The 24942-nt window shown below is 44.7% G+C and overlaps 1 protein-coding gene across 2 annotated transcripts in view; it reads left to right on the top strand.

Annotated features, from left to right (window-relative positions):
- Positions 1-12697, top strand: part of GEMIN8 (gem nuclear organelle associated protein 8) — a 181669-nt gene extending 168972 nt beyond the window's left edge. For both annotated transcript variants that reach the window (XM_085622485.1, XM_085622484.1), the window contains exon 4: positions 11606-12697. In XM_085622485.1, coding sequence (XP_085478611.1) covers positions 11606-11862 — 257 coding nt within the window. In that variant the 3' untranslated portion in view covers positions 11863-12697. The remainder of the gene's footprint in view (positions 1-11605) is intronic.
- The last annotated feature ends 12245 nt before the right edge of the window (positions 12698-24942 follow it).

The following is a 24942-nucleotide window of genomic DNA, read 5'->3' on the forward strand; positions in this document are numbered from 1 at the left end:
TTGAAATGGATAGTACTCTCTATTAAGATCTGCTACGCTTTGGCCATAAAACAGCCTGTAGAAGGTCTGAGTGCCCATTCACCTGGGCTAAGGTTTCTACCACTACGTTGGCACACTGAGTGCCTGTCCTTGACTCCTGCCAGGCTGCAACATGGGAATCTGTGCACACGTGCATGAAACACTGCTGCCTTTATGGCCGGTCCGGCTGGAAGGACATTTCGCACTCTCAGTCATGCAAGATTTGTTGGACTGAGTCCACTCAACAGACCCTCAACCTTTGGAAGTGCTGCCTTGCTATCTATTCCAAAGGTGAATAATCTGCTGTTAGAAATATCCTTCAGAATAGCTAGTTACTTCCCTTCTGTAAAGCTTTTTCTGGTGGAGACTCTGTCTCACCGCTCTTCCACTTCCCTGTTCTGTAGAGTGGCCTCTTTTGCCATCTAAAAAGGTCTCAAATTAGAGATTTGCACACTGATATGGACATTTTTTTATGCTCTGCGTTTGAGGGTGCAGAAAGTGTCAAGCAGGAAACTGACATCGGCGCACAGGGGTGGGGCTTATACACGACTCAGCTCTGCACTTCCATGCAGAACGAAGCCTACGCAGAGTTGCATGGTGCCACTTAGTAGCAAGTGGAAGCACTGCTATGAAACGTTTCTGGCTCCAGTTTGGTGTCTCTTGAATAGTCTAAAGGTGAGGAGTCTGCGGTTAGAGTGTCACCTGAAAGAGTGTTACCAAAGGTAAGTAACTTGTTCTTTATAACAGAAGATTTGGAACAAATAGTTTAAAAAAATGATAGCAATCAAGTGCCTCAAACAATCTAAATACTCCCAACTTAATGTGTTGGTTATTCTCATATTCCCAAAGAGTGGGATTACTCCCCAGTTAGACTGCTTGCTTTTTGTAACACCAGAACTGACTCCTGTTGCAGTTGTGGAGGGAAGGGATCCATATCCCAAATCATATTGTAGTGCCCCAAAATGGGCAGTTTCTGGCCATAGGTCCTGAAAGATATAGTACTCCTGATGTCAACTGGGGGTCAGTGAAAGGCACTATAAACTGGAATTATTAATTCTAACAGCTAATCAGATTCTTATGGGGAAGTGGGGTAAGGAAAATCCACAGATCAAGTTAGTCTAGTATCATGGGCTATGGCGTTTTGGGGGAATGGAGAAGATCTGCCATAATATCTTAGGTATCAGAATATAATTATTAACTAATTGAACCCACTGTTGGATTTCTTAGCGAGAGATTTAAGGGCACTTCAGATCACTCCTCCAACAGAAATATGAGATCGAGGAGATTGGCAACACAGGAGAGTGTGCTCAAAGATAAACCGAAGGCGAAAGTTGGACTGGACTAAGAAATTATGTTTGTTTTGGCTGAAGCGGGCGGAGAAGGGATTGTATTCAAGTTTTTGTTGCCATAAATCAAAACTCACATTTATTTGTTAAATCCTTAATTCTAGTATTGTCATTTTAAGAGCTTCACACTTCGGTCGTTGTGAAAAAATACAGGCGTGCACATAAGGGGACTGGTATAAAACACTGAAATAACACTACTGCATGCTGGTAAACAAAAAAATATGTACATGGTTCTGTTAACCCCTTGGGTGCCAGGCCTTTTCCCCCTCCTGTGCCTGGCGCTTCCTTAGTGGATGGGTTTCATGACGAGATAGTCTCGTCATGGGCACAGCGCGACTGTGCTCCATGACGAGACTATCTCGTCATGGGCACAGAAGAGGCTAAGTAAGACGTGCCGAGCAAGGTAACTAGCCCCCTGAGTAAAGGCGCTGTAATACTTGATAATACATTTAACAAGGTTGACAGATGTACCTTCCTCATATAATTACATTATTGTCTGGCGAAATTTTCTTTATAAGTGGATCTACTCTAGTTCTGATGGATTAACTGTTTGGCTTGAGAGTAAATATTATTAATGTCTTTATTTCAAACTGATTACGACTTGGAAGCGAAAAGGGTTACTTAGCCAGGATGCTACGGAACAGTTGGTTGTTACAATGTATAACAAACGCGAAGTGTCCAATAAAAGAAGCTTAGTGTCTGCACGCACTAGGGACTGGTTATAAGAAAACTTCACAGCCAAAAATGGCTAGACGCAGTTGAAGTTTTGTTAAACAAGGCGAAAAGTTTTGCAAATTTCCACAGGTTCACTCTAGATTTATATTGCCCTTTTAAGGACTGATCCAAAGCACGGAATACAGTCCCAAAAATTTGATTAAAATAAAAATAGTTCATGTGAAAAAGTTGTCTTGCATGCCCTGAGCATTACAGAATCGGTTATTGCAAATGTTGGCAGTTAGTTAAGCATGGCTAAAGTTGCGAACTGATGTCCAGTTGGGTGAAACCGAAATTTAAGGACACTTGGCTGAACATAAGTGATACTTGTACTTGGGTCAGGAGATGGGTCCAGGCACCAAAATAAAAGGTCTTGAAATCAGTGAATCATAGTTAAAACAGTAACCCACATTTGCAAATCAGGCCTCTTTTGAACTTGTAAAGACATGCTATGTAGGTGTTTTGCAATGTACTAGATAAGGCATGCATTTGTGCTTGCTGCAAGCAATGCATAAGGTATGGCAAGGAAATCAATGATAAAAACAGGCGCAGCAGATCATTATACAGGCCCACAAATAGCCCAAAAACGGCCTACACACTGACCTGGATACCCTCACGGGTGATTAGCCACGCTTTACAAATCCAGATTGATTGGTTGATCTGCCAGACTAGGCCAGTCCGACCATGAGAGCCTGCCTCCTTGGCAGCCATTTAGGGGCTCTGTTGACCTTCTGTCTATAATAAAATCCCTCCAGTCATCTAAAGCACTATGACCCAGTGGCTGGACAGTGACTGCCTTATTGTGTTTCCTTTAATGTTACACATCAGTAGTTTGTAGACTTTTTGGAGCAGTTAGGTGCTTGGGAAGTAATCCGAAATATCGGTAAAGGCCCTTAACATTCCAGTCTTCAAAAAGGGTGACAACAGGTCTTCTTTGAACTACAACCTCCTAGCAGTGCTTCGCCCTGCTAGTAAAAATATTTGGCAAAGAACCTCTCTTGGCCCTCAAAATTGGGCGGCAGAAAATGATATTTTTCCCATTATTGCAATTATTTTCCATAAACAATACTTAACGGTATCAAACTGATAACTAAAACTCTTACGAAAAATAGCCTGCACTTGCATTTATTTTCAAAACGTGTGCAATCATATTGTTGTTTGCTAAAATGTATAGCTTGGGGTTCATAAGAGATGCTGGGGGGATTGCATTACAGTAAAGGACCATACTTTTTGTGTTGTTGTACAACAAGCTTGCTTGTGGGCCCTCTTTTATTTAATTATTTAATTGTCGACCTTTTCCATGCCATATTCGAGGTCAATTAAATAATATCGAAAGAGGTACTAGTTACACCCAACTCTTTTCTGGGCCGATGATATTTCTCTGGCTTTAGTTGGTATTATGATGGACAATGACACTACATTTATTTAATACCTTGGAGAATCCTCCGACAAATCGCGCCAACTTAAAACAAATTCCTTGGAAAACATCAACGCTCCACAGAGAGAGATGGCATTTTTTAACCAAAATAGCTTGTACTCCTGCTTTTTGCATGTCTCAATAGTTCCAGAATTAAAGAGTTAAACCTTGTGTCATGTGAACACATTGCCCCTTTTGGATTGATCGACAGAAGGTACAGTACACAGTGTGGACCAATGTGAAACTGTTGAACATGTGTTATTTCTCCTCAGTCAGTCAATCAATCAATCAAATATAGCTTTATTCGATTTTAGTCATTTAAAATCACAAAAGCTTACATTTCCATAAAAACAAAGTAAATAGTAAATATTTGATAAAAATACGTTAAAATACAAATATCTGTCATAAAGTGCAAAAGTGCTTTCAAGTAGATCAGCTAGCTTTCAGTGCACTACAGTCCTGCCGTTAAACGGTTTTTATACTTTTTCTAGCTCTCAGTGCATTTTTCAAAAAAACAGTCATAACACATACAAGTAATACACTATCTAAAAATTGTAAGGATAAAAAAGCTGGTTTACATTGTCGCCAGCCTGCTTGTTTTAAAAAGGGGAGAATCCATCTTTTCCTTTCTAGTGCATAAAATTTACAAAACAGGGTCACATGAATTGTGGATTGTGGTGACACATTATCACAGGGACAGGAAGAAAGCTCTCTGGTCCAATCATTTATGCCAAGGTAACTAACCAGACGATGAAAAGTGTTAAACCTGAAACGAGTTAAAAGATATCTATCATATCCCTCAGTGCAACATGTGAGATATGGTTGAATATCAAACGTTGTCAAGGTCAAATGATGTTGTACTACAGTCTTCTTGTTCATCTCCTTGGTGACTCTGAGTGACTCTAGGTGAGACAGGCAAGTTAATTTAAGTTCCTTCCTTGTGATAACACACATTTTCTCTGGGGTAGAGTAAAACTCTAGATGCCCTATGTCATTCAATTTTTTTTTTACGTAATCCAACCATACAACCTTATTAACATGGTCCAGGTTCATTGTATCCATTATTATATCTATGTAGACCTGTACTACTAGTATTCCAGATACGGTGCCACAACAGGACAGGTTGCATTTTAATAATGTCCGTAACATAAGGGATACCCAACTCGCTGTGGCAATTAAAAACCGAGGAGCTTGCTGGAACAGCTAAAATTAATCGTAAAAAGGCATTTTCCACGCGTTGGATCATAGAGACATCATAAAAAACCCAGATTCCCGCTCCATAAATCGCAATACTTATGCATTTAGCTTGAAAAATTTTAAGGAGAATTTCAGGAGGCCTTATTCCCATTTTCTTAGTGAAGTTAATAAGAGCCGCAGTTGACTTTATAAATAATAGGCTCCTATTTTTCACCGCTGGGCCCCAAGAGCCCGTGTTTGCGAATAAAACGCCCAAGTAAGAAAAAGTATTGGTAGAGACTACCCTTTTATCCCCCATTTGGAGGCTATTACATTTACTTCTCCCTCTCCCCCAGGTCATTTTAAAAGGTTTTTTCGCATTTAATTTCAGACCTAGCCTGTCCATAAAGCCTGTATATAAAGTAAGTGCTTTCTGCAGGCCCAATTGCGTACAGGCCATAAGTACCGCATCGTCTGCATAAAGGAGGGATACTATTGGCCTTTTGCTGACATACGGGGGGTCCAGTGCCGCTCCTTCAAGCTCTTGCGCGTTTGTATATAGAGTAAAAAGGAACGGCGCAAGCACACAACCTTGTCGCACTCCCCTATCCACAGTAAATGGTGCGGTACATTCTCCATTGGAGCCATAGCGCACCTTAGCGGTAGCCCCAGAGTATAGTTCTTTTAAAAACTGGATCAAAACTGGATCTACCTTAAGATTTGATAAAATACTCCACAATTTATTTTGTTCCACACAGTCAAATGCGGCAGTTAGATCTACAAACGCCACATAGAGTTTACCGCCCTTTGCCTGAGTGTACTTCCCGATTAAAATGTTTAAATTTAAAACTTGATCCATTGTCCCCAGCCCTTGTCTAAAACCATATTGCACAACGCTAATTATGTTATTTTCATCAGCCCAAGATTGTCATTTATTCAACACTACTCTTCCCATAACCTTCATTAAGGAATCGTGAAGAGATATTGGGCGATAACATGCCGGGTTTTCACGATCTCCTTTTTTAAAAATTGGAACAATTACTGACTCTGACCATGTTTTAAAAAAAACCCTTGCGCAACTTGCTTGCAAAATCCTATCAGGGGTATCCAGAGTAATGGGGTGGACTTAAATAGGTCAATGGGAAGCCCATCAGGCCCAGGAGCCTTACCACCTCTACTTGCGTTTAGTGCCTCGGTCACTTCGTCGAGGGAGATTTGCAGTTTGATGGGCAAAAAAGTGTTCAAATTTTCTGGCAAGGGAGCTATAGGGTCAAGATTGGGCTCCTCCTGACCCGCGGTGCTATAAACCTTAGAGAAAAAATCTATCCATGTTCTTTCATCTATTGCGACCACTATTGTCGCAACATCCTTATTTTTAAAAAATGGTGCATTTACTGCCCACCAGAACATGGAACAATCTTTACACAGTGAGGCATCGCGAAGTGTCTCCCTAGCTAGATTTTTTAGCTCCTTCTTGCGGGTTTTACGCGCCTCATTATACAACTTTCTACACTCCCTAATTTCGTCTAAATCTCTCTCGACCCTCTGTAGAGCCTCTTTTAAGCGTGAGTGTGACTTAGTACAATTTGTGTCGAACCACCCATTTTTCCGATCTTGATTACACCTACGTTCAATTTTAAGCGTATTTTGAACAATGAAGGTGATCTGGATGAAAGCATTCAAGATGGTATCCTGCGAGGAATCTTCCTGCAGGCAGGCTAAAATTAAGTCATAGGCCTTAAAATTGATTTGCTTATTTAGCTCGACCTGATTGCAGCTCTCCCAGCGTAAAGTATATCCATTTTGAGTAGCAAGATGGATACCCTGGGTCCCAACCAAATTATTGCTCAGTCGCCTAATCTGAGTGTCTGGCAATAATAAGTCAATGCTTAGAGGCAGATGGTCACTCAGGGCATTTAAATGTATTTTAAAATTAGCTATCCAGTTTGGGACAATGATAAAATCAATAATGGATCTACAGCCTCTACCTACGAAGGTATAATCAAAATCCACTCTAGGGGAGCAGTCGGTTTGCAAAGCCGAAATCATGAGAAAACAAGAGTTCATAAAACTTTTCTCCACGCTCCGTATGTTCGAAATGTATTAATGGATCATCCTCCTCAATTATTAAACCACATGCCCCTGACTCTGATTTAGAGCATAGGTTAATATTAAAATCACCCCCCCCCCCCAGATCGTGATCATATCTGTATCTTTGGGAGCTCTCAATTTGCCAATATCATCACTAAGCTGACTCAGAATATCCCCCAAATGGCCCTTCTCTATATTATTGTAAAAATTTATCAAAGTTAGGAAACAATTCGAGCCAACGTAAATCAAGCCTATCTGATAGACGTTTGTCGTTTTTATCATAGAAATTGTATGCACCTCCAATAAGTTTGAGATATAGATACAGAGCCCCCCCCTTGTGTCTGCCATGATTTGATTGAATTGCTGGCATATGGAATGTCCTATACCCCTCAATATGAAATTCCTCTGTTAGCCAAGTCTCTTGAAAACATAAGATGTCAAAACGGTCAACAAAGTCAAGCCTAGCTTGGTTATTCTCTTTACTCCGGGGGCCAGCCACGTTCCAAAATAACACGCTAATAACCTTCTGGATATTTAATTAATTAATACAGATTTCTTCTCTGACAGTTTCGGTCTGACATAACAATTCCGTCCCCCTGCACTCACCACCGTTTAGGACATTGGGGTGTCCAGACTTTATTGGGCCACAAAGACTAGTTCTTGGCCCGTCGTCCTTTTCCTTTGTGACCATACATTCCATTCTGCCAGAGTTCAAACTTGAGTTTATATTCAGCCTATCAGGCTCGCAATTCTTCGGGTTATCGTTCTCGTTATAACTGGTCCTCTGGCCTTTCTTAGCTAGCAGTCAATCATTCTCATCTAGTGTTTGCAGAATCTCAAATCTATTAGACATCTCCAAGTTATAATTCCTTTGATAGTTTGACTGTGATCTACGGAGGGATTCCAGTTGGATCTTGGACCAACTGGGTCGATAAAAGAAACCTAGTGGGAAGATATTTATGCCTACTTCTGAAGTATCAACTTCCATTGCTCTATTCAGCACTTCCCTAACCAAGGAGGGTAATCCAAGGGAGAGAACAACACAGTCACCCCTGACGGCTTTATGGCTTTTACCTACCCAAGGAACCCACCTCACCATTTTAAATGCCCCAAACATTTCGGCAGTTAGTCCCACTCTCTTCCCCAAGCAGTAGATGGTTTTATTTCTCAATGTGTCCCATGTTTCAATTTCTCCTGGTTTAAGGACAGGAACATTTGCAAGTAATAATGTATATGGAGCCGCTGCTGGGGGAAGATCAAGATTATGTACCTGACGTGGGCTTACTTGCGGCAAAAGCAAAGATGGACTTGGTCCGGATTGTAAGTCATTTGGTATTATACCCCCCTGTCGACTCACTGGTATTCTCTTCTCTACTATGCGTAGATCTCCGTCGTTACTTATAATTCTTTTATCTGTAACTACCGCAATTTTCTTCTGTGCCTCATCACTATCCACAGGTTTACTAACCTTTTCTGGGGGTTTGTTGAATAAATTTTGACTTTGGCATCCAGTTAGGGTGGCTGAGTAACTAGGGGTGTTCTGTCTAAGTGGATTCTTGTTAGATATAATTAGATTCTGATTTGTCGTAATCTTCTCTAGACCTTTTTCAATTTTGAATTAGTCTATCTTCCAAGGTGCCCATATATGATTTAACATAACTTGTTAGCTCTAGAAGTAAAGCTTCTAGTTTGGTACTATCACCTAGTAATTGTGAACTATTTCTAACTTTTGGGCCTGAGATAGTGGCTTTATCCTTTTGTTTCTGCGTATGACTTTTTTCCCCTGTTTTTTGGTCAAAGTACTCTTAGTGAGGCTGTTATCAGTCGAAACCTTATGGGGTCTACCTGGACGTTAGTGGAAGGCTTTGGTAGCTTTGGATTACATTGTCTTTTTTGGGGGGGTAAGGGGTCAAAATCCTTATCACTGACGGAAACTTCCTCAATGACATTACTTATTGCTTGGATGCAACCATTTCCATTTAGCGTTATACCCGAGGTTTCTAATGAGCGACTGTCCACAACCCCCTTACATGGTGTACTCTTTTCCCGGCTATTCCCAGTTAATCCCTGCGCTTCAACACTTAGTGACTCCTCAACTGATGAGATCTGTTTTTCTATAACGTCTACAGCACCCGTAAGGTAGTTTAGCAGAGTCATTTTCACATCCTTGGGGTTGCTAGAAAGTTTATCAGATTTGGCACAGTGTAGTTTCCTTTTCCCCATTTCAAGCTCCGAGATTATGGATTATATATATACACCTCCAAAAGTGATGTTCCCCGAACCTCAGGGTACAAAATGAAATGTTGTGAAGCAAATCTTAAACAGAGGCACAGTACCTTCTGATGTTGAAGTTGAATACCTCAGTCAATTCCGAAATTGAATATAAAAGGGGGGGTGGCCCAGCCCAGCCTCGCCCAGTCTCGGCGCTGCGGGAGGGCTGCTCGAGATTTAAATGGCCCCAGCGCTGTGGTGACGCGTTATGCAGGCGACATCCGGTGCCTGCTGTGGGCTGTAGTCCTCAGAAGGCCATTCCCCTCACGGCGTAGCCCGATGGCCAATGGACAGGTGAGCCGTTCCCCTCACGGCTAGGGCAGATAACAGCAGCAGCAGCAAATATGGTGCGGATGAAGCCATTCCCCTCACGGCTGTATCGGCAAAGTACAAAGCGCGTCCCGTGCTGCGGGAGGGCTGCTCTAGATTTAAATGGCCCCGGCGCTGTGGTGACGCATTATGCAGGCGACATCCGGCGCCTGCTGGGGGCTGTAGTCCTCAGAAGGCCGTTCCCCTCACGGCATAGCCCGATGGCCAATGGACAGGTGAGCCGTTCCCCTCACGGCTAGGGCAGATAACAGCAGCAAATATGGTGCGGAAGAAGCCGTTCCCCTCACGGCTGTATCGGCAAAGTACAAAGCGCGTCCCCAGTCATTTCAGTGTCGAGAGGTTTGCTGTTCCTGGGCGACCTCCGCTCACGATTATGCAAGCTATTTTCTGCTCTAGCTAAAAGAGGTTTCTTCCATGATGTAGCTAAATACCTGAATTTCATGCTATATACAATGTCACGGTATTAATGTATGGTAGAAACCTAATTTTTACACTTCTGTGATTGTAACAGCATGCTTGTATTTTCAATAGGTTTTACACTTTTATTTACCAAAATAAACTATTAATTGAAAACAATATACTGGTTGAGTGTGAAGCATGTGGGTGCCTACCAAAACAATTTTGGAGAATGTGGCTGGACTGTGAAAGGGGCCTTGGAATAAGTATATCAGCTGTCACATACACACTGATGGATTTCATTTCCATGCGATATTTCTCAGTTTGTTTGTGGTTTTGGCAAATCGACATTGTAGAGATTGTAACTGCGGAAATAATGAAGCGCCAAGTTTGGTTTGGGTTTAATATACTATGGGTTTTTTTCATGCAAATAAGATTTTTTTTTAAATGTAATCCCACAAATATGAACTGCTTTAGTATTGTAGGGACTATGCTGACCTCGACAAAATCTTCTGTCTGCAAACTGTATAACCGAAGTTTATATATTTTCACCTATCACTGACATTAGGTGGACTGTAAATTGGATCAAGTATTGCAGAGTCTTCGCACTAGAATAACCTTTGTTATTCACATAAAGACAATGATTTAAACAAAAATATACTTTGTTGACCGCATCAATTTTCAATTTTCCTTTACTGAAATTGTTACCAACATTTTCCACTATAAGGTACAGCAAATTACAGTTTCCGCATCCTTTGAGTTCCTTTCATCCAAAGCCAAATCATGTTTCTTAACAATAAAATAATTATGTTACAATGTCAGTATAAATGGTGTGGAGTCAAGAAGCATATCTTCAAATGTTATTTCCTTGCAGATGGTCTGTGTCTTCCGGCTGATCTTTCTGTTCCCTAGCCAGGTTTATTGTCAGTGTACTGTAAAATTACACCATTAGGAACTCTGCAGTAGCTATTTTACTGTTGATTGTTTTGTTAGATCATAGATTTTGGTAGCCCAGCCAGAATAACTTTGTCCTAACTGAGGAATGAAAGTACAGGAGGGCTTCAGTGTTGGGCAATGGTCTTCTAAGTGGATAAAAGCAGAGTAGATGATGATGCCGATCACGGCAGGCTTAGTTTGTCAAGTCCAGGAATTTAGCATGAAAGAGCATCACCAGGGCATTTGCTTCATATACTTTGAAGATCAAATTGTAAGTCGTGGTGTCTTCCACATAAGGGTTTTGTTTTTGATGGGTTGTGTTAGGGGGAGCAGAGCACATCCATTGCTCGTTCAGGGACAGGTTTTTAGGTATGAGAGGTCATCTTGAGTAGAACTAGTTACTCTCTGTGTTCCATATTTAAATTAAATAAGGAAAGCAAGATGATGGAGGCCTAAGTCTGCAAGATGTAGGAAGAGGCGGTAACACAGCTTTGTTAATCTGGACACAATTGGGCGCAGGGTCAAGACTATTCAAACTGGAATGGCATGGTGAGCAAAAAAACGATGAATTTAGGCCCAGATCTCTGTACTGGGGTGAATGTATGACCTTGTTCTGCATTCTGTCCATCAATTGTTCTTTTTGAATTAATCTGGACCCAATGGCAACTTCCATTTAAGAAATGTGACAACAAATCCATGTCTGTACCTTCGATCCTCCTACTTTACACACAGAAACTGCTTTAAACAGCTGTTGAGCGTAACTGTTACTTCCATAGGAGTCCTTGCATTAAAGGCTCGGATCCCCGTTTTAAAGCTGCTGCCTTTCCTCATCTTTTCTGAATATACATTAATTTGTGCTCGTGGCAATTGTGCGCCGTTTCTCACAGTGTGTCGTTTGCTTGACGTTTAGGTAAACAGCAGCTGATCGACGACGCGAACCACGAGCTGTACGTAGCCGCCGACCACGACCTTCACTTCCACACCAAGCGGTCGGTGCATCCCCCGAGCGAGAGGCCCGGGGAGAGGAGAGTGGCCGAGATGAAGAAACTCTACGGCGAGGACGCGGCCAAAATCCAGGGCATGGAAGCGGCCATGCAGCTCAATTTTGACAGGAACTGTGATAAAAAGCAGCCCAAATACTGGCCTGTTATTCCTCTGAAACTGTAATCTATCTCCTCAGCGTAGCCGTGTGCTTGAGCAAGCTGTGGGACATCCCGGACTGTTAAACGTTCAAGAAAAGTTCACTGTGCTGCATGCTTTCCATTACTGGTTACCAGACCTGCATTGGGGTCCGCCTTGGGGTTTTTTTTGTAGAAGGGGTAACATTTATTTTAGTCGGAGATAAACGCAACGTTTCCCGGATATACTGAATTGATTTTGTGTGGCATTCTCTTCTTAATTTATGTGAAGGAGAAGACTGTTAGTAAATACTTATTTCACAACAAACGAAGCCTTTGTTTTAAGCAGCAGCTGTGTGAAATGTTGCTGGCTGTCTGCACATTTCAGCATGGACACCCACTCTGTTTTTGTACCCAAAATATGCCACACTGTTATCAGGCCCATGAATTATTTGTCTTAATGATGATTTTAAATACCCTACACCAATGTAGTCGATTGTTAAAGGGCCCTTCCCCTTATTAGGAAATGAAGCAGCAACGGGGTTGGTACGCATTGTTGTTTTTCCACTTTTTTTTTTTTTTTTTTGGTCATCACCAGACAGACACCTGTTGAGTGAAGTATTGTGTTTTTATGAAGTTTTGCTGTACAACCACGGGAAGCTCGTGATCACGAGCCCCTGTCTCTCTGATTTTTGTGTTTTGTTTAAGCTTTACATTTGTTTTGCATTAACATGCGAGTCACAGCCAAAGGGAAGGCTGTGCTGTTGTTTGCATGTCTGTGAACGGGTTCCATGAAAGGCAAGCACGTCAAGCAATTCCTGTAGTCGCTTAAAATGGCAGCTTTCTTTTCTAAACTCAAATAATAAAACGCTTCTCGCCTGTTAGCCTTTTAGAGTGTGTTTTATCAGTGTATCTTGTTTGATATTTTAGCTAAATGAACTTTTCTTTAGTTCCCCAGGGTAACAACCTCGTGTTATTTCGCGGCACGTAGTTTCCCTTTCCCACCATCGTTCACATGTTTGGATTGTCGTCTCGCTTTTCCATTTTTTTCTTGTTTGCATCTCTTGACCTCCTAGTGCTGGTCCTCTTCTAACAGCTTGACTCCCTCCAACCTTCAGCCCAGCAAAGCTGATTCTCATGCCATGGAGGCCAGCGCTCTGGGGGACATGGCTTTAAACGAGCGGTAGTTTGCACGCATGTATATTTAAGAAAGCAAACAGTCTAGGGGTTATTCTCAACACTGATAGCTTGTTCCTTGGAGGCCTGACCTTCTCATTATAAATGCAGAAGCCTAAACAGAATTCTTGTTCGAGATAGAGAGAGTATGTATGTGTGTGTGTGTATATATGTGTATATATAAATATATGTATTGGGACGGGAATGTTCCCTGTATGGTGTATAGTAGTGGTTCCATATCCTGCGTGCCAGACTGAGAGTATCTGGTATCCTGTTTTTTTTTTTATCCCAGCTTGTCGCTAATCCAGTACATGGGTGAAGGCCTAGACCTGTTCCTTGACACGAGTTAGTTCTTGATCCTGTCCAGGACTTCAATGGGTGCATGTAGTGTGTCATCATTTGTCCGACTGTCCTTTCTTGGGTTTACAGATAGGGCGGTGGCGGCACTGTACCTTGTTTTATGAATCAGTAGTTAAGACCAGACTGTTTGTCTGTCTCACGGGAGTGGAGGCAGACCGGCCCACTTGTGAAATTCCACTTCTTTGCGCTACCCCAGCACACCCTGCCCAAGCAGACTGTGCCGCTGCATCAGTGAATTGTCCTGTGGCTGTCGTGCCAACCTAAGACTGCATCAAGGCGGGCCTGTGACCCAACTCCGAAGACTATATCTCACCCAAAGCCCAGAAGCGTGCCACCATCAGAAGACCTGCAATGATGCTGACTCTCCACATGTATACACAGAGGACAGGAGCACCATTAACCAGTGGATCTCCTGATAGAAGGAGTGGGCAAGCACGTGCTGCTTGTGCCTGCTGGCCGCACAAGTGGAACTGAAACACTGTTGTGGTGAGAAAATAGCAAATAGGGATTGGTAAATGAACTTAGCACACAAACAAGCAAAAAGGGACATGATGCTTGACCAGCCAAACTCCAACCCAGGAGAAGGGGAGACAAGAAGGCAAGGGAACACTAGCCTGGTACCAGAGAAGCGTTCATATTTGTATCCTGTCTTTTGTAGTATTGAGTTTTCAGTGTAGATTAAAATATGTTTCTTTTAACAAAGTAAAGCACTGGGTTTGATAATCCTGTTATTGCGCTGCTGGATGACTCTGGAGACCTGAGCTTGAAGCACTACTAAACTACCTCTTGAAGAAGCCTATGACTGCTGGCCATCGCTACCAATGAGTGTCAAGTGCTGAAGGGGTTGTAATTGGCCCAGTTTGTAGAGTTATGGTAAGACGGGCCTTGAGAAATCAAAGGCAAATAACCCCAAGCCCTAAGGCTGAGGCCGATGAGTCACTGCTTGCCCTGTGGTCCCCTGGACGGGATGTGTGTATTTTTTAGATTAAAAGCTTTTAGAAATAGAGAAACATTCAAATAATGTTAACAATGTAATTCCGATAAGTCCCACACCCAGTAGAACAATGTCATTCCGATAAGTCCCACACCCAGTAGAACACACCTGTGAGTTCTGAACATTGATGCAAAATGTCTGTCTTTGACTTAATTCACATTGAAAATGACATTGCTTATAGATAATAATGAGATCTTAACTTTGCTTTGGTGCACTGAAGCCAACATTTGAGTGTTCATCATTAATAATTTGCATACCTGTGCATTTTGTTCCCCATATTGCATGCTAAGGACATATTCCTGCCAGACTGGGATAGGAATGAAACCACTTTTCATAGTTTTGTGATGTATTGTTTATTTATAGAAGCATACATTTACCCATAGGTTTATAGGAGCCATGAAACCAGCAAACAAACAGCTTGCTTTAACCAGGGAAAGGGGAAGGTTTTCAAATCTGTAGGCCATTCATTATAAAGGTAAGGGACGGCCACAGAAAAGAAATAGCCTATCTCTCTATTTTGCTGATACTTGAAGAAGGCATTGGCAAAAAGAATGATACTGCTAGCAGGTACTCTTTCTTTTCACCCTTTTGATGCCAGGGAAGGGTGTTTTGCTGCATGGCAACTGTATTTTGTTTTCTGGACAGTAGCAGTGTATGCTTTGCTGATGGTCTTTTTAAGGATATCACCAAATAGATTGTCTTTTAATAAATGGCTAATTAAAAACTACTAAGTGGCTGCTTTGATCTGTGAAATTCGTTAGAGTGAACCCAAATTACGATTTATTGGGACAGATCAAGTGCCCATTTCATGGGCCAGAGGAGGCAGAGCAAAGTTCCTTATTTCCTCCAGCCAATGAGATCTCAGTTTTTTCTGCTTAGAGTTTCAGCCAATTTCAACCTATGAAATGATGAACTTCCCAAAGACAAGACCTAAGAAGCGTGTTCAATACCTCCTTGTCTTCTCCTGCCCCCCCCCCCCCAATCCAAGCATGAGGACGACCTATGTCATTGATGAACATATGTATTTGAAAGCTCTGAACAAAGGATCAGAGCGATAAAGGAGTTTAAAAAATGCTAATAGTTGACAATAATGATCATGGGAAACTCCAAAAATCACGCTTTTCGGGTACTCAAACATATGGGGTGGGCTGGACACCACAATAGAAAGACCAGAAAGCTAACACTGGATCCATTCAAGTGGTAGCTATTTCCATTGGTTTAAGGTGTAGCAAATGAATGCAGTTTTCAACAGCGTTGAATGGCATTGTTAAGTGTACGTATCATGACTTAAAATTAATGATTTGTCATTTTCCCACAACCAGAAGAAGAATGGAATCTGTCTGGGTAAAAGAGCACATACAAATGATTGAGATACTGGCAATGATTGCCACAAGTAAACATCAGGATTTGGTGAAACTAAGAAGATCTTCAAAGGCAACTGAAACTTATAGACTAATGGTTAAGCTCTCCTATCTCAGGTCAATCTGTAGCACATAAGATGACTCTTACTGACCTCAAACCCAATTTATGAAGCACCACTCCATTACTACTTCCGTCTAGTCCTCGCTCTTCCAGTACTTATAACCCCACAGCTCAAAAAGAATCTCCCTGAGAGCAACAGCAAAAAAATATAATTCCATACTAACATTCTGGCTGTTACTCCAGTTTTAGAATCTGAGAGTGAGAGAATTCCAAATAGCACTGTCTATACATGCCTCGCTGCCTACCATGAGTATAAATAATCCTCTCCCCACACAGATCTGTACATAAGGTCTCTTGTGGGTAAAATTGATGCCCTCTCCCTGCAAACCTACCTTTATCACTTTCTCAGTCACATAAGCAGATCTATAAATGCCTTAGAATGAATGGTCAAAACCCACCTTCTCTAGTATTACTCCTGTCTCATCTTTATTAGAATTCAGCGTAATTCTGTCCCATGGAATAATATAGAGCCTGATCTGATTAGACCCTTGCATCCTTTATCTAGGACATAAACTACTTGAGCGTATCGTACAAAGGCTCTTAATCTTGTTACCCAGCTATACCATCTCTCCGATCCTGCTTGGCAGCCATCTCTAGGAATTGGGGCTAACGGACTCCGCATTAAAACTGATCACTTCCTTCCTTATGGACAGGTCACAGATGGTAATAGTTAATAATGTCAAGTCTTATTCTATCACCTTGCCATGTGGAGTTCCTCAGGGCTTCTCCCTGAGTCTAACACTATCCATCTTATATGTCTACCCACTGGCCAAACTGATAGGGTCCTTTGATCTACAGGTGGGTTTCTTATGCTTACGACACGCAAATATTTGTGTCGATGACCAAAGATACGGAGGCCATTTCTGCTAACTTTAAAAAAAGGCATGCAGGCAGGATCTACCTGGATGGGCAAAAACTATCTTAGACTCAATGGGGACAAGAAGAAGGTCTTGATCTTTGGTTGCCACCATCCATGTGAAACAACTCTTGGTGGCCGGAAATGCTGGGTTCACTACTCACTTTCACTGATTCAGCAAAACGCCTGTGAGTGCTGGTGGACAAAAACCTGTTTGACCTTCAGATCAACTGCTCTGTATCATCCTGCTTCTGGATCATTAGGACTCTTAGGAAAGTGTTCTCTTTTATTCCCTTTATCTCGTCCAGGCTTGATTACTGTAATGCGCTAAACCTGGATATTAATAAGTCTGCAATAGTTAATCTGTAGTTGGTATAGAATGTGGCAGCAAGACTGATTCTTGATATCCCGAAATACCATTCCATCTTAGAAGGGCTATCCGAGCTTCATTGGTTACTGGTGAATAAGCATGTTTCATTTAAAGCCCTATGCATTGTGCACAAAGGACTACAGAATACAGGGCCTGGAGAAATTAGAATAATGTTCCATTTGTGCATTCCTTCGGTTCTGTAAATCATAACTGTGTGGTTGTCTCCAATTTCCAAAATGCAGGGTGGGGAGGTAGAGCCTTCTCGGTGGCTGCAGCCCTTCCCCATTACATCGCCTGCCTTCAGGCTCATGCCCCTTTTTCGAAAAGCCTTGAATACCTGGCTCTGCACCCTTTAATGAAGGCGCAATGAGTCCATGAATATAGAGCCTCTATTGTTGCTGACTATTTTTCTCATCAGAACTAACCATACTAAAGTACATCGACAACTTTGGGCCCTCTGTTGCGCTCTTATAAATCCTTCTCAATTCATTTAATTTCTCAGCGATTGCATCAGTTGCGAGTAACTGAGAATCCTCAACCTTGTCACAACAGTTCTAAATCAAGACTTGCAACCTTATCCAAATCGTGACGGAGACAGTCCCCGTTATCAAAAAAGGTACACTCCTCCTTTAAATGTTCCCTTCATAATTGAAGATCTGCAGCCAAATGTCGTCTAGAAAACTCTGATATGACTACTGCTTAAAATCGTAACCTAATGTCTCTGGCAGAAACCTGCCTTACTGACTCCTATCAGCCAGTTCAGGCTCCCCTCTTGCCAACCGGCTCAGTAAAACAACTGAATCATGAACCCAGGTGGCGGCATAGCTTTAATACAGAAACTCCATCCAGTGCAAATTTCTGAAAATGCAACCTTTCCCCATCTTCCAATATCTCTCCATCAAAGTAATAGCAGCATTAAAGAACCCCATGAATCCATCTCCCCGAAGGTGAACGTGCATTATTCATTTAACAGCTAATAAACTTAGCTGATGGAATGATTTCTGCCACAAAAACAGCGTCTCGGTGACTTCGATCTGTTTTGGCAAGATGCAAGTGAATTTAATGCCCACTTTCTAAAAACAAAGAACCTCAATCAATTATGCAGAGCACCCACTCGTGGAAGGGGCGACCTATGACAACCTGATCATTAAAGCTGACAGGAAAAAGTAAAAAAGCAATCCCAGTGGACTGGTCCACCCACTTCTAGTATTTTTCACCCTTCTCGCTACTAAAACCTATATCGCGCGTTAAATAAAGAAGCAAAAGTTATGGATAAGAAACTTCGGAGACTCCGACAGCTGGGTCTTGGAAAACAAAATTACTTAATGTATTTAACCCAGATCTGATATGGACGATGCTAGTTTGGCATCTCTTTTCAAAGCATTTGTGACTGAAGTACTTGATGAAATTACCCCACGTAAACAAAACGGCACAAGAGGCCCATCTCTTTTTATTCGTTTGTCAAAGAACTACACAGAGAGAAAACTTATTAGGGCTACTGAGAGGACATAGTACAAAAAATCCCTTTTACTGTGACTTGACAAATTTAACATCCAAACGGAAGGCATGCTCATTTCACATGTTTGAGGGATAGCTAATATTTGTCGAAGATGAGATAAATATGGCAACAAACTACCCCAAGAAACTTTCATTGGGAAAAAACATACAAGATCTACTCCGCCAAAAATTCATCCTTAACATTAAACCCTCCAAATTAAACTTCATTCAATCAAACGGTTATAGAGCAAGACTTGTCACCCAGGAGAGTATCCAGGCTCTGAGGACCCTGCTGCGATGCAAGATCAGTTGATAGTTATGTCTTGAGTCCTTTCCTAAATTCAAGCAGCGAGGATGCCGTATGTAGGTGAGGGGGGAGTTCGTTCCAGGATTTCGTGGCGAGGTAGGAGGAGCTTCCTTCGCAGTCACTACAGAGGATACAGGGGTGTGAGCGAGGGAGAGAGTTGGATCACAGGTGTCTGGAGGGTTGGTGAAAGTTCAGGTGGTGGTTGATGTAAGCTGGTCCCTAGTCATGAAGGGCCTTGTGGGTCAACATTTTGAATTGGCATCTCTTCAGGATGGGAAGCCAGTGGAGCCTCTTAAGGTGAAGGGTGGTGTGGGTCAGCTTGGAAACGTCAATAATGAGCCTGGCTGCTGCATTCTGTATTATCTGTGGGCTTTTCAGGATGTGAGAGGTGATTCCTATGTAGAGGGCATTGCCGTAGTCCAGCCAGCTGGTGATGAGGGCTTGAGTGACCGACAGTTCATCGGGTGTCGACAAGGAGACATTTGAAGATCTTACAGAGCATACAGAGGATAAAGAAGCAGGCAGAGGTGACTGTTGATCTGGGTTCTCATGGTGAGTTTGCTGTTGAGGATGTTTCCAAGGTTGTGGGCGTGGTCTGTCGGCGTGGGTGAAGGTCCTAGTTCTGAAGGCCACCAGGAGTCACTCCATGGGGAGGTGTTGTTCCCACAGATCAGAATTTCTGTCTTGTCTGTGTTAAGTTTTAGGCAGTTGTCCTCATCCAATTGGCGATGCTTGTCATGCCCGATGGAAATTGGTCATGGTGGTGGATGTGTTTTCTGCCAGAGAATGAGTTGTGTCATCTGAATAGAATATGATGTTTAGTCCGTGGTTTCTGACAGTGGTGGCTGGTGGGGGGGGGGGGTGGGGGGGGGGTCATATAGGTGTTGAACAGAGTAGGGCTTAGGGACGAGCCTTGAGGAATGCCGCAGATGATGTTCTTAGTTCCGAGGTAAAAGGAGGTAGGCAGATTCTCTGGGTTCTGCCAGAGAGAGAGGAGGTGACTTGAGGGCATCTCCTTGGATTGTGATGTAGCGAAGTCGTCTTGATGAGGGTGTGATGGTATACAGTGTTGAAAGCTGCTGATAGGTTGAGGAGGACCAGGGCCGCCGTGTCTCTCCAGTCAAGAAGTGTTCTAATGTCATCAGTGGTTGCTATCAGGGCAGTTTCGGTGTTGTGGTTGGAGCAGAATCCAATTTGAGAGGTGTCCAGCAGGTTCTTTCTTTCCAGGTGTTCTATAAGTTGATGGCCTTTTCGAAGACTTTGTCGGGGAAAGGGAGCAGGGAGACAGGACAATAGTTCTTGAGTTCGCTGGGGTCGGCGGAAGGTTTCTTGAGGAGAGATTTGACTGCTGGGTGTTTCCATTCCTTGGGGCAGGTGGCTGTGGTGTTGGCTGCATTGAGGATGGTAATGCGTTTGTTGCTGATTATCTTGCCATCTCCATGTGGTGGGGACAGGAGTCCATAGGTGATTCTGAGTGTACTGAACTCCCGATGGGAGTGGTGTGTTGGTGTTGAGCTGATTCCAAGACAAGATGGAGGTCCTCATCCTCGGATCCACCCCCTCGGCCTGGGATGACTCTTGGTGGTCGACTGCACTAGGAGCACCCCCTACACCCACTGACCACGCACGCAACCTATGGGTCATCCTCGACTACCCTTTCCATGACGAAGCAGGTCAACGCCGTCTCCTCCTCCTGCTTCAACACCCTCCGCATGCTTCACAGGATCTTCAAGTGGATCCCCACCGAAACTAGAAGGACTGTCACCCAGGCCCTCGTCAGCAGTAGAATGGACTACGGAAACGCACTCTGCGCAGGAGCCCCAGCCAAACTCCTGAAACGGCTCCAATGCATCCAGAACGCCTCCGCACGCCTGATCCTCGACATCCCTCGCCACAGCCACATCACACCCCACTTGAGAGACCTGCACTGGCTCCGCATCAACAAGAGGATAACCTTCAAGCTCCTCACCCATCCACACAAGGTACTCCACAACACCGGACCAGCGTACCTCAACAGCCGACTCAGCCTCTTCACCCCCACCTGCCAGCTCCGCTCCGCAGACCACGTCCTCGCCACCCTCCCCCGCATCCCGCAAGAGTGACCGCCGGCGGCAGATCATTCTCCCACCTCGCCGCCAAGACATAGAACACCTTCCCCAGCCGCCTGCGGCAGACTGAAGACCCCCTAACCTTCAGGAGGCTTCTCAAGACCTGGCTCTTCGAACAGAAGCAGCCCCCCCCACCCCCCATAGCGCCTTGAAACCCTCAGGGGTATGTAGTGCGCTTTATAAATGCTATGATTGATTGATTCCAGGTGGTGAGCAGGTGGTCGGGGTTCATATGTCTGTTGGAGTGAGGAGTCTGAGGGTGTCATCGGTGGTGGGTTGGGGTGCAAAGTATATGTAGACAGAGGTGATCTTGTGGAAGAAGTTCATCAGGGTATCACAGCGTTCGAGGCATGTGGGCTGCTGAATTCATATCTGTGCATAGATCGCTGCCTAGTGTTGGGTCCGGATGTTTGCACGTTGTTGTCCTGGAAGAGTCTTCGAAGTATCCTGAGATAGGTGACTCCTCCCCTGGACCACAGTGCGCATGGGCATCCTCTCCATCCTCAGATTGTTTTTTTCCGCCATTGGGTTCGGATGTGCTTATCTTGACTCAAGTTAGGAAAAACTTTTTCTCAGGCCAAAAGGCCTTTAGTTCGCGTCGGTACTGTTCCCGATCGGTATCGACAGTTACTTGTTAGTTTACTGACTTCAAAAACAACTTTTTCGCATCATATCCGACCATCGACCCCACATCGACGATGGAATCGAGGACACCATTCAAGCGGTGTCCTGTTTGTAATGCGAAATATCCCCATGTCGACGTCCACCCGGTGTGCAACAAATGCCTTTCACCGGATCACGACGAATCCACATGTATGGCCTGTGCCCGATTCCGATCCAAAAAGACTCTCCGGAATCGACGAGCAGCGAGACTTGAAGCGCAGCAAGCGGCACCGGCCCCGACCAACATCTTCAGCGCCGAGGACGAAGATGTGGAAGGCATGGGGAACCTACCCTCCAGCCCCGCTTCCGAACACGATTCCGGATCGGTAGACATCGAAGAACAACTCTTTCACAGGGAAGAAGCCGACACCGAGGTAGGAGACTACGATGAGGCCTTAGGGGCCGAAGAAAGTAGCTCCGGTGACGAGCAAGGCCTACCCGTACAGACGGAGGATATCCCAGTGCGTCAGTCTATGGCTCCGGTCGAGGGATCGCCTTCGGGCCTTACCCAAGACCTATCCCGCAGTTCTTCGGCCCCGCCCTCTGGCCCGGCCTCGGACATTCAGCGACAGCCATTAGTACCCAAAATGACTGGTTTCCCTTCTTCGAAACCGAAACCAAAAGTCGTATCGGTTCCACAGAAACCGAAACTGAAAGTGACACTGGTCGGATCGAAGCCCACTACACCTTCGACGCCAGCCAAACCCGTCGGCACCGACCGCACCAAACGGGACTTCGGTGCCGAACTCGCAGCAGCCGACGTCGGCGCCGACACACGGAAAAAGGCCATCGGTGCCGCCAAACCGCCTCGGCCCCCGGCACCGAAACAATCGGCTCCGGCCACAAAGGTCAAAATGGCCGCTGCGACGCACACCGCTTCAAAAGCAGCACAGAAGGCCCAATCATCGACGCCGTCGACAGCTACTACCTCTCCTCGACTCGATGACCCCGTGGCCCCAAAGAAGTCCACGCCTGCCTCTACAGAACCGCTCGGCGCCAAAGAACCGTCGGCGTTACAGGTGCGACAAGTTGCAGCGTCCTTGCAACGCATCAAACAAAAGGCAGCCCTCCAGGACACGTCGGGCTCCGAGCCGAAAAAGGCTCATAAAGCTTCTCCAGCAACACCCAACATCACTTTTGGACTGCCACCATCCACGGCGCCAAAACTGTTTGAAATCCGGACACGAGTCACACAAACTAGGATCACACCTGCCGAACGCTCTCCTACGGAGACGTCACCGTCCCACATCATCGATGCCGACACCGGCAGACTTATGCTCCACAAGCGGAGAATATCTTCCGAGCAGGCTTTGGACTCCTACCGGATCCCGCTAAAGAAAAAGCTGCCAGCGGATTCGGAACCAGTTCTTTACGAACGTCTCCATACCTCTTACCTAGATCCACAGCCCTTCTCTCCGACACCCTCCGAAACCGACGCTTTGGAGGACTACATGGGTGACGATGTCCCCTACCCCAGAGAGATGGACCCTGAAGGCAAACAGGACCCTGACCAGGCTTGGGATGACCCTGTAGACCCGGGCGCACCTATGGATACACAGGACACGCAGCTATATGGCGCGAAAACGTCCCCCACAGAGGACACTGCCGCATTCAACGCCCTCATTGAACGTGCTGCGGCCAATCATGGTGTGCAACTCCACTCTGACACAATCGAGGACGATTTTCTAATGGATACTTTCGCATCCTCAGAAAGGAATATCAAAACTCTACCCATGTTGAAAGGTGTACTCAAACCAGCAAAGGACATTTTCAAAGAACCCACTAGGGCAAGAGTAATAAACCCCAGGATCGACAAAAAATATAGGTCGGCGCCTGGGGACCCTACGTACATTAAAGGCCAGTTGCCTCTGGATTCCATCGTAGTCGCTAATGCTCGCAAACGGGCGCACTCGCAGACAACTGGTGATGCTCCTCCCCCGGACAAAGAGTCCAAGGTGCTAGAGACCTCCGGCAAACGGGTTGCAGCCCAGGCAGCTAACATATGGCGTATTGCCAATACCCAGGCGCTCCTAGCTCGCTACGATCGCGCACACTATGACACATTAGAAACCCTACTCCAACATCTCCCTGACCAATATAAAGAGGGAGCAGAGATCCTCATCAGGGAGGGACAACTCCTCACGAACGCATCCATTAAGTGTGCACTGGATGCCGCAGATACAGCGGCCAGAGCAATAAACACCAGCGTCATGTTACGACGACACGCCTGGTTACGAATCTCCGGATTCAAACCTGAGGTTCAAAATAACATCCTCAATCAGCCGGTCAACCCCGACTACTTGTTCGGACCAGAGGTTGACACCACCCTCGAAAAAATAAAAAAGGACACAGACACTGCAAAGTCCATGGGGGCTCTCCAAACGCAGACCTTTCGGAGTGGCTCCTTTCGTCGCCCCGGAAATAGAGGAGCAGGTAGAGGACAGGGGTCACAGCAAACCTACAACAAAGGCAACACACAAAGTACCTACGATAAAAACACCCGGGGTGGATATCGTGGCTCCAGCACAAAGGGCAGAGGACGCGGATACGGCAATACCAGGTCCTCCCCCAAGAACAAACAGTGACGCCCTCTCCCTTCCTCCCGACCACATAACGCCTGTCGGGGGAAGGCTACAAAGGTTCCTGTCCACGTGGAATTCCATCACCACGGACAGGTGGGTCAAAGATATTATCAAACACGGTTACTGCCTAGAATTAACCTCCACTCCACCCACAATACCGCCAAAACACCGTCCTATGTCCTCAGAGCACTTAGCGCTATTACAGCAGGAAGTGCTAAGTATGCTGAAAAAAGGCGCAATAGAGGTCGTACCCGTCCACGAGCAAGGTACGGGGGTGTACTCCCTGTACTTCTTAATACCAAAAAAGGACGGGTCACTCAGACCTATACTAGACCTGAGACCCCTCAACCGCTACATTCTCTCAGAGCATTTCCACATGCTCACCCTACAACAAGTCCTCCCGCTGCTCAAACAGGGAGACTTCCAGGCCACGCTAGACCTCAAAGATGCGTATTTCCACATACCCATTCACCCCTCACACAGAAAATATCTCAGGTTCACTATTCAAGGGCAGCACTACCAATTCAAAGTTCTTCCCTTCGGCGTGACAACAGCACCCAGAGTTTTCACAAAGTGCCTGGCTACTGTGGCTGCACATCTACGGAGGCAACACATTCACGTCTACCCTTACCTGGACGACTGGCTTGTTCAGGCAAAGTCAGCCCAGCAATGTGCCAGCCACATGTCCCACACCATTCACCTTCTTCACAGTCTGGGGTTCTCACTAAATTACC

Source organism: Triturus cristatus, chromosome 8, assembly GCF_964204655.1.
Source record: "Triturus cristatus chromosome 8, aTriCri1.1, whole genome shotgun sequence".
In the NCBI taxonomy this organism is placed as follows: domain Eukaryota; kingdom Metazoa; phylum Chordata; class Amphibia; order Caudata; family Salamandridae; genus Triturus; species Triturus cristatus.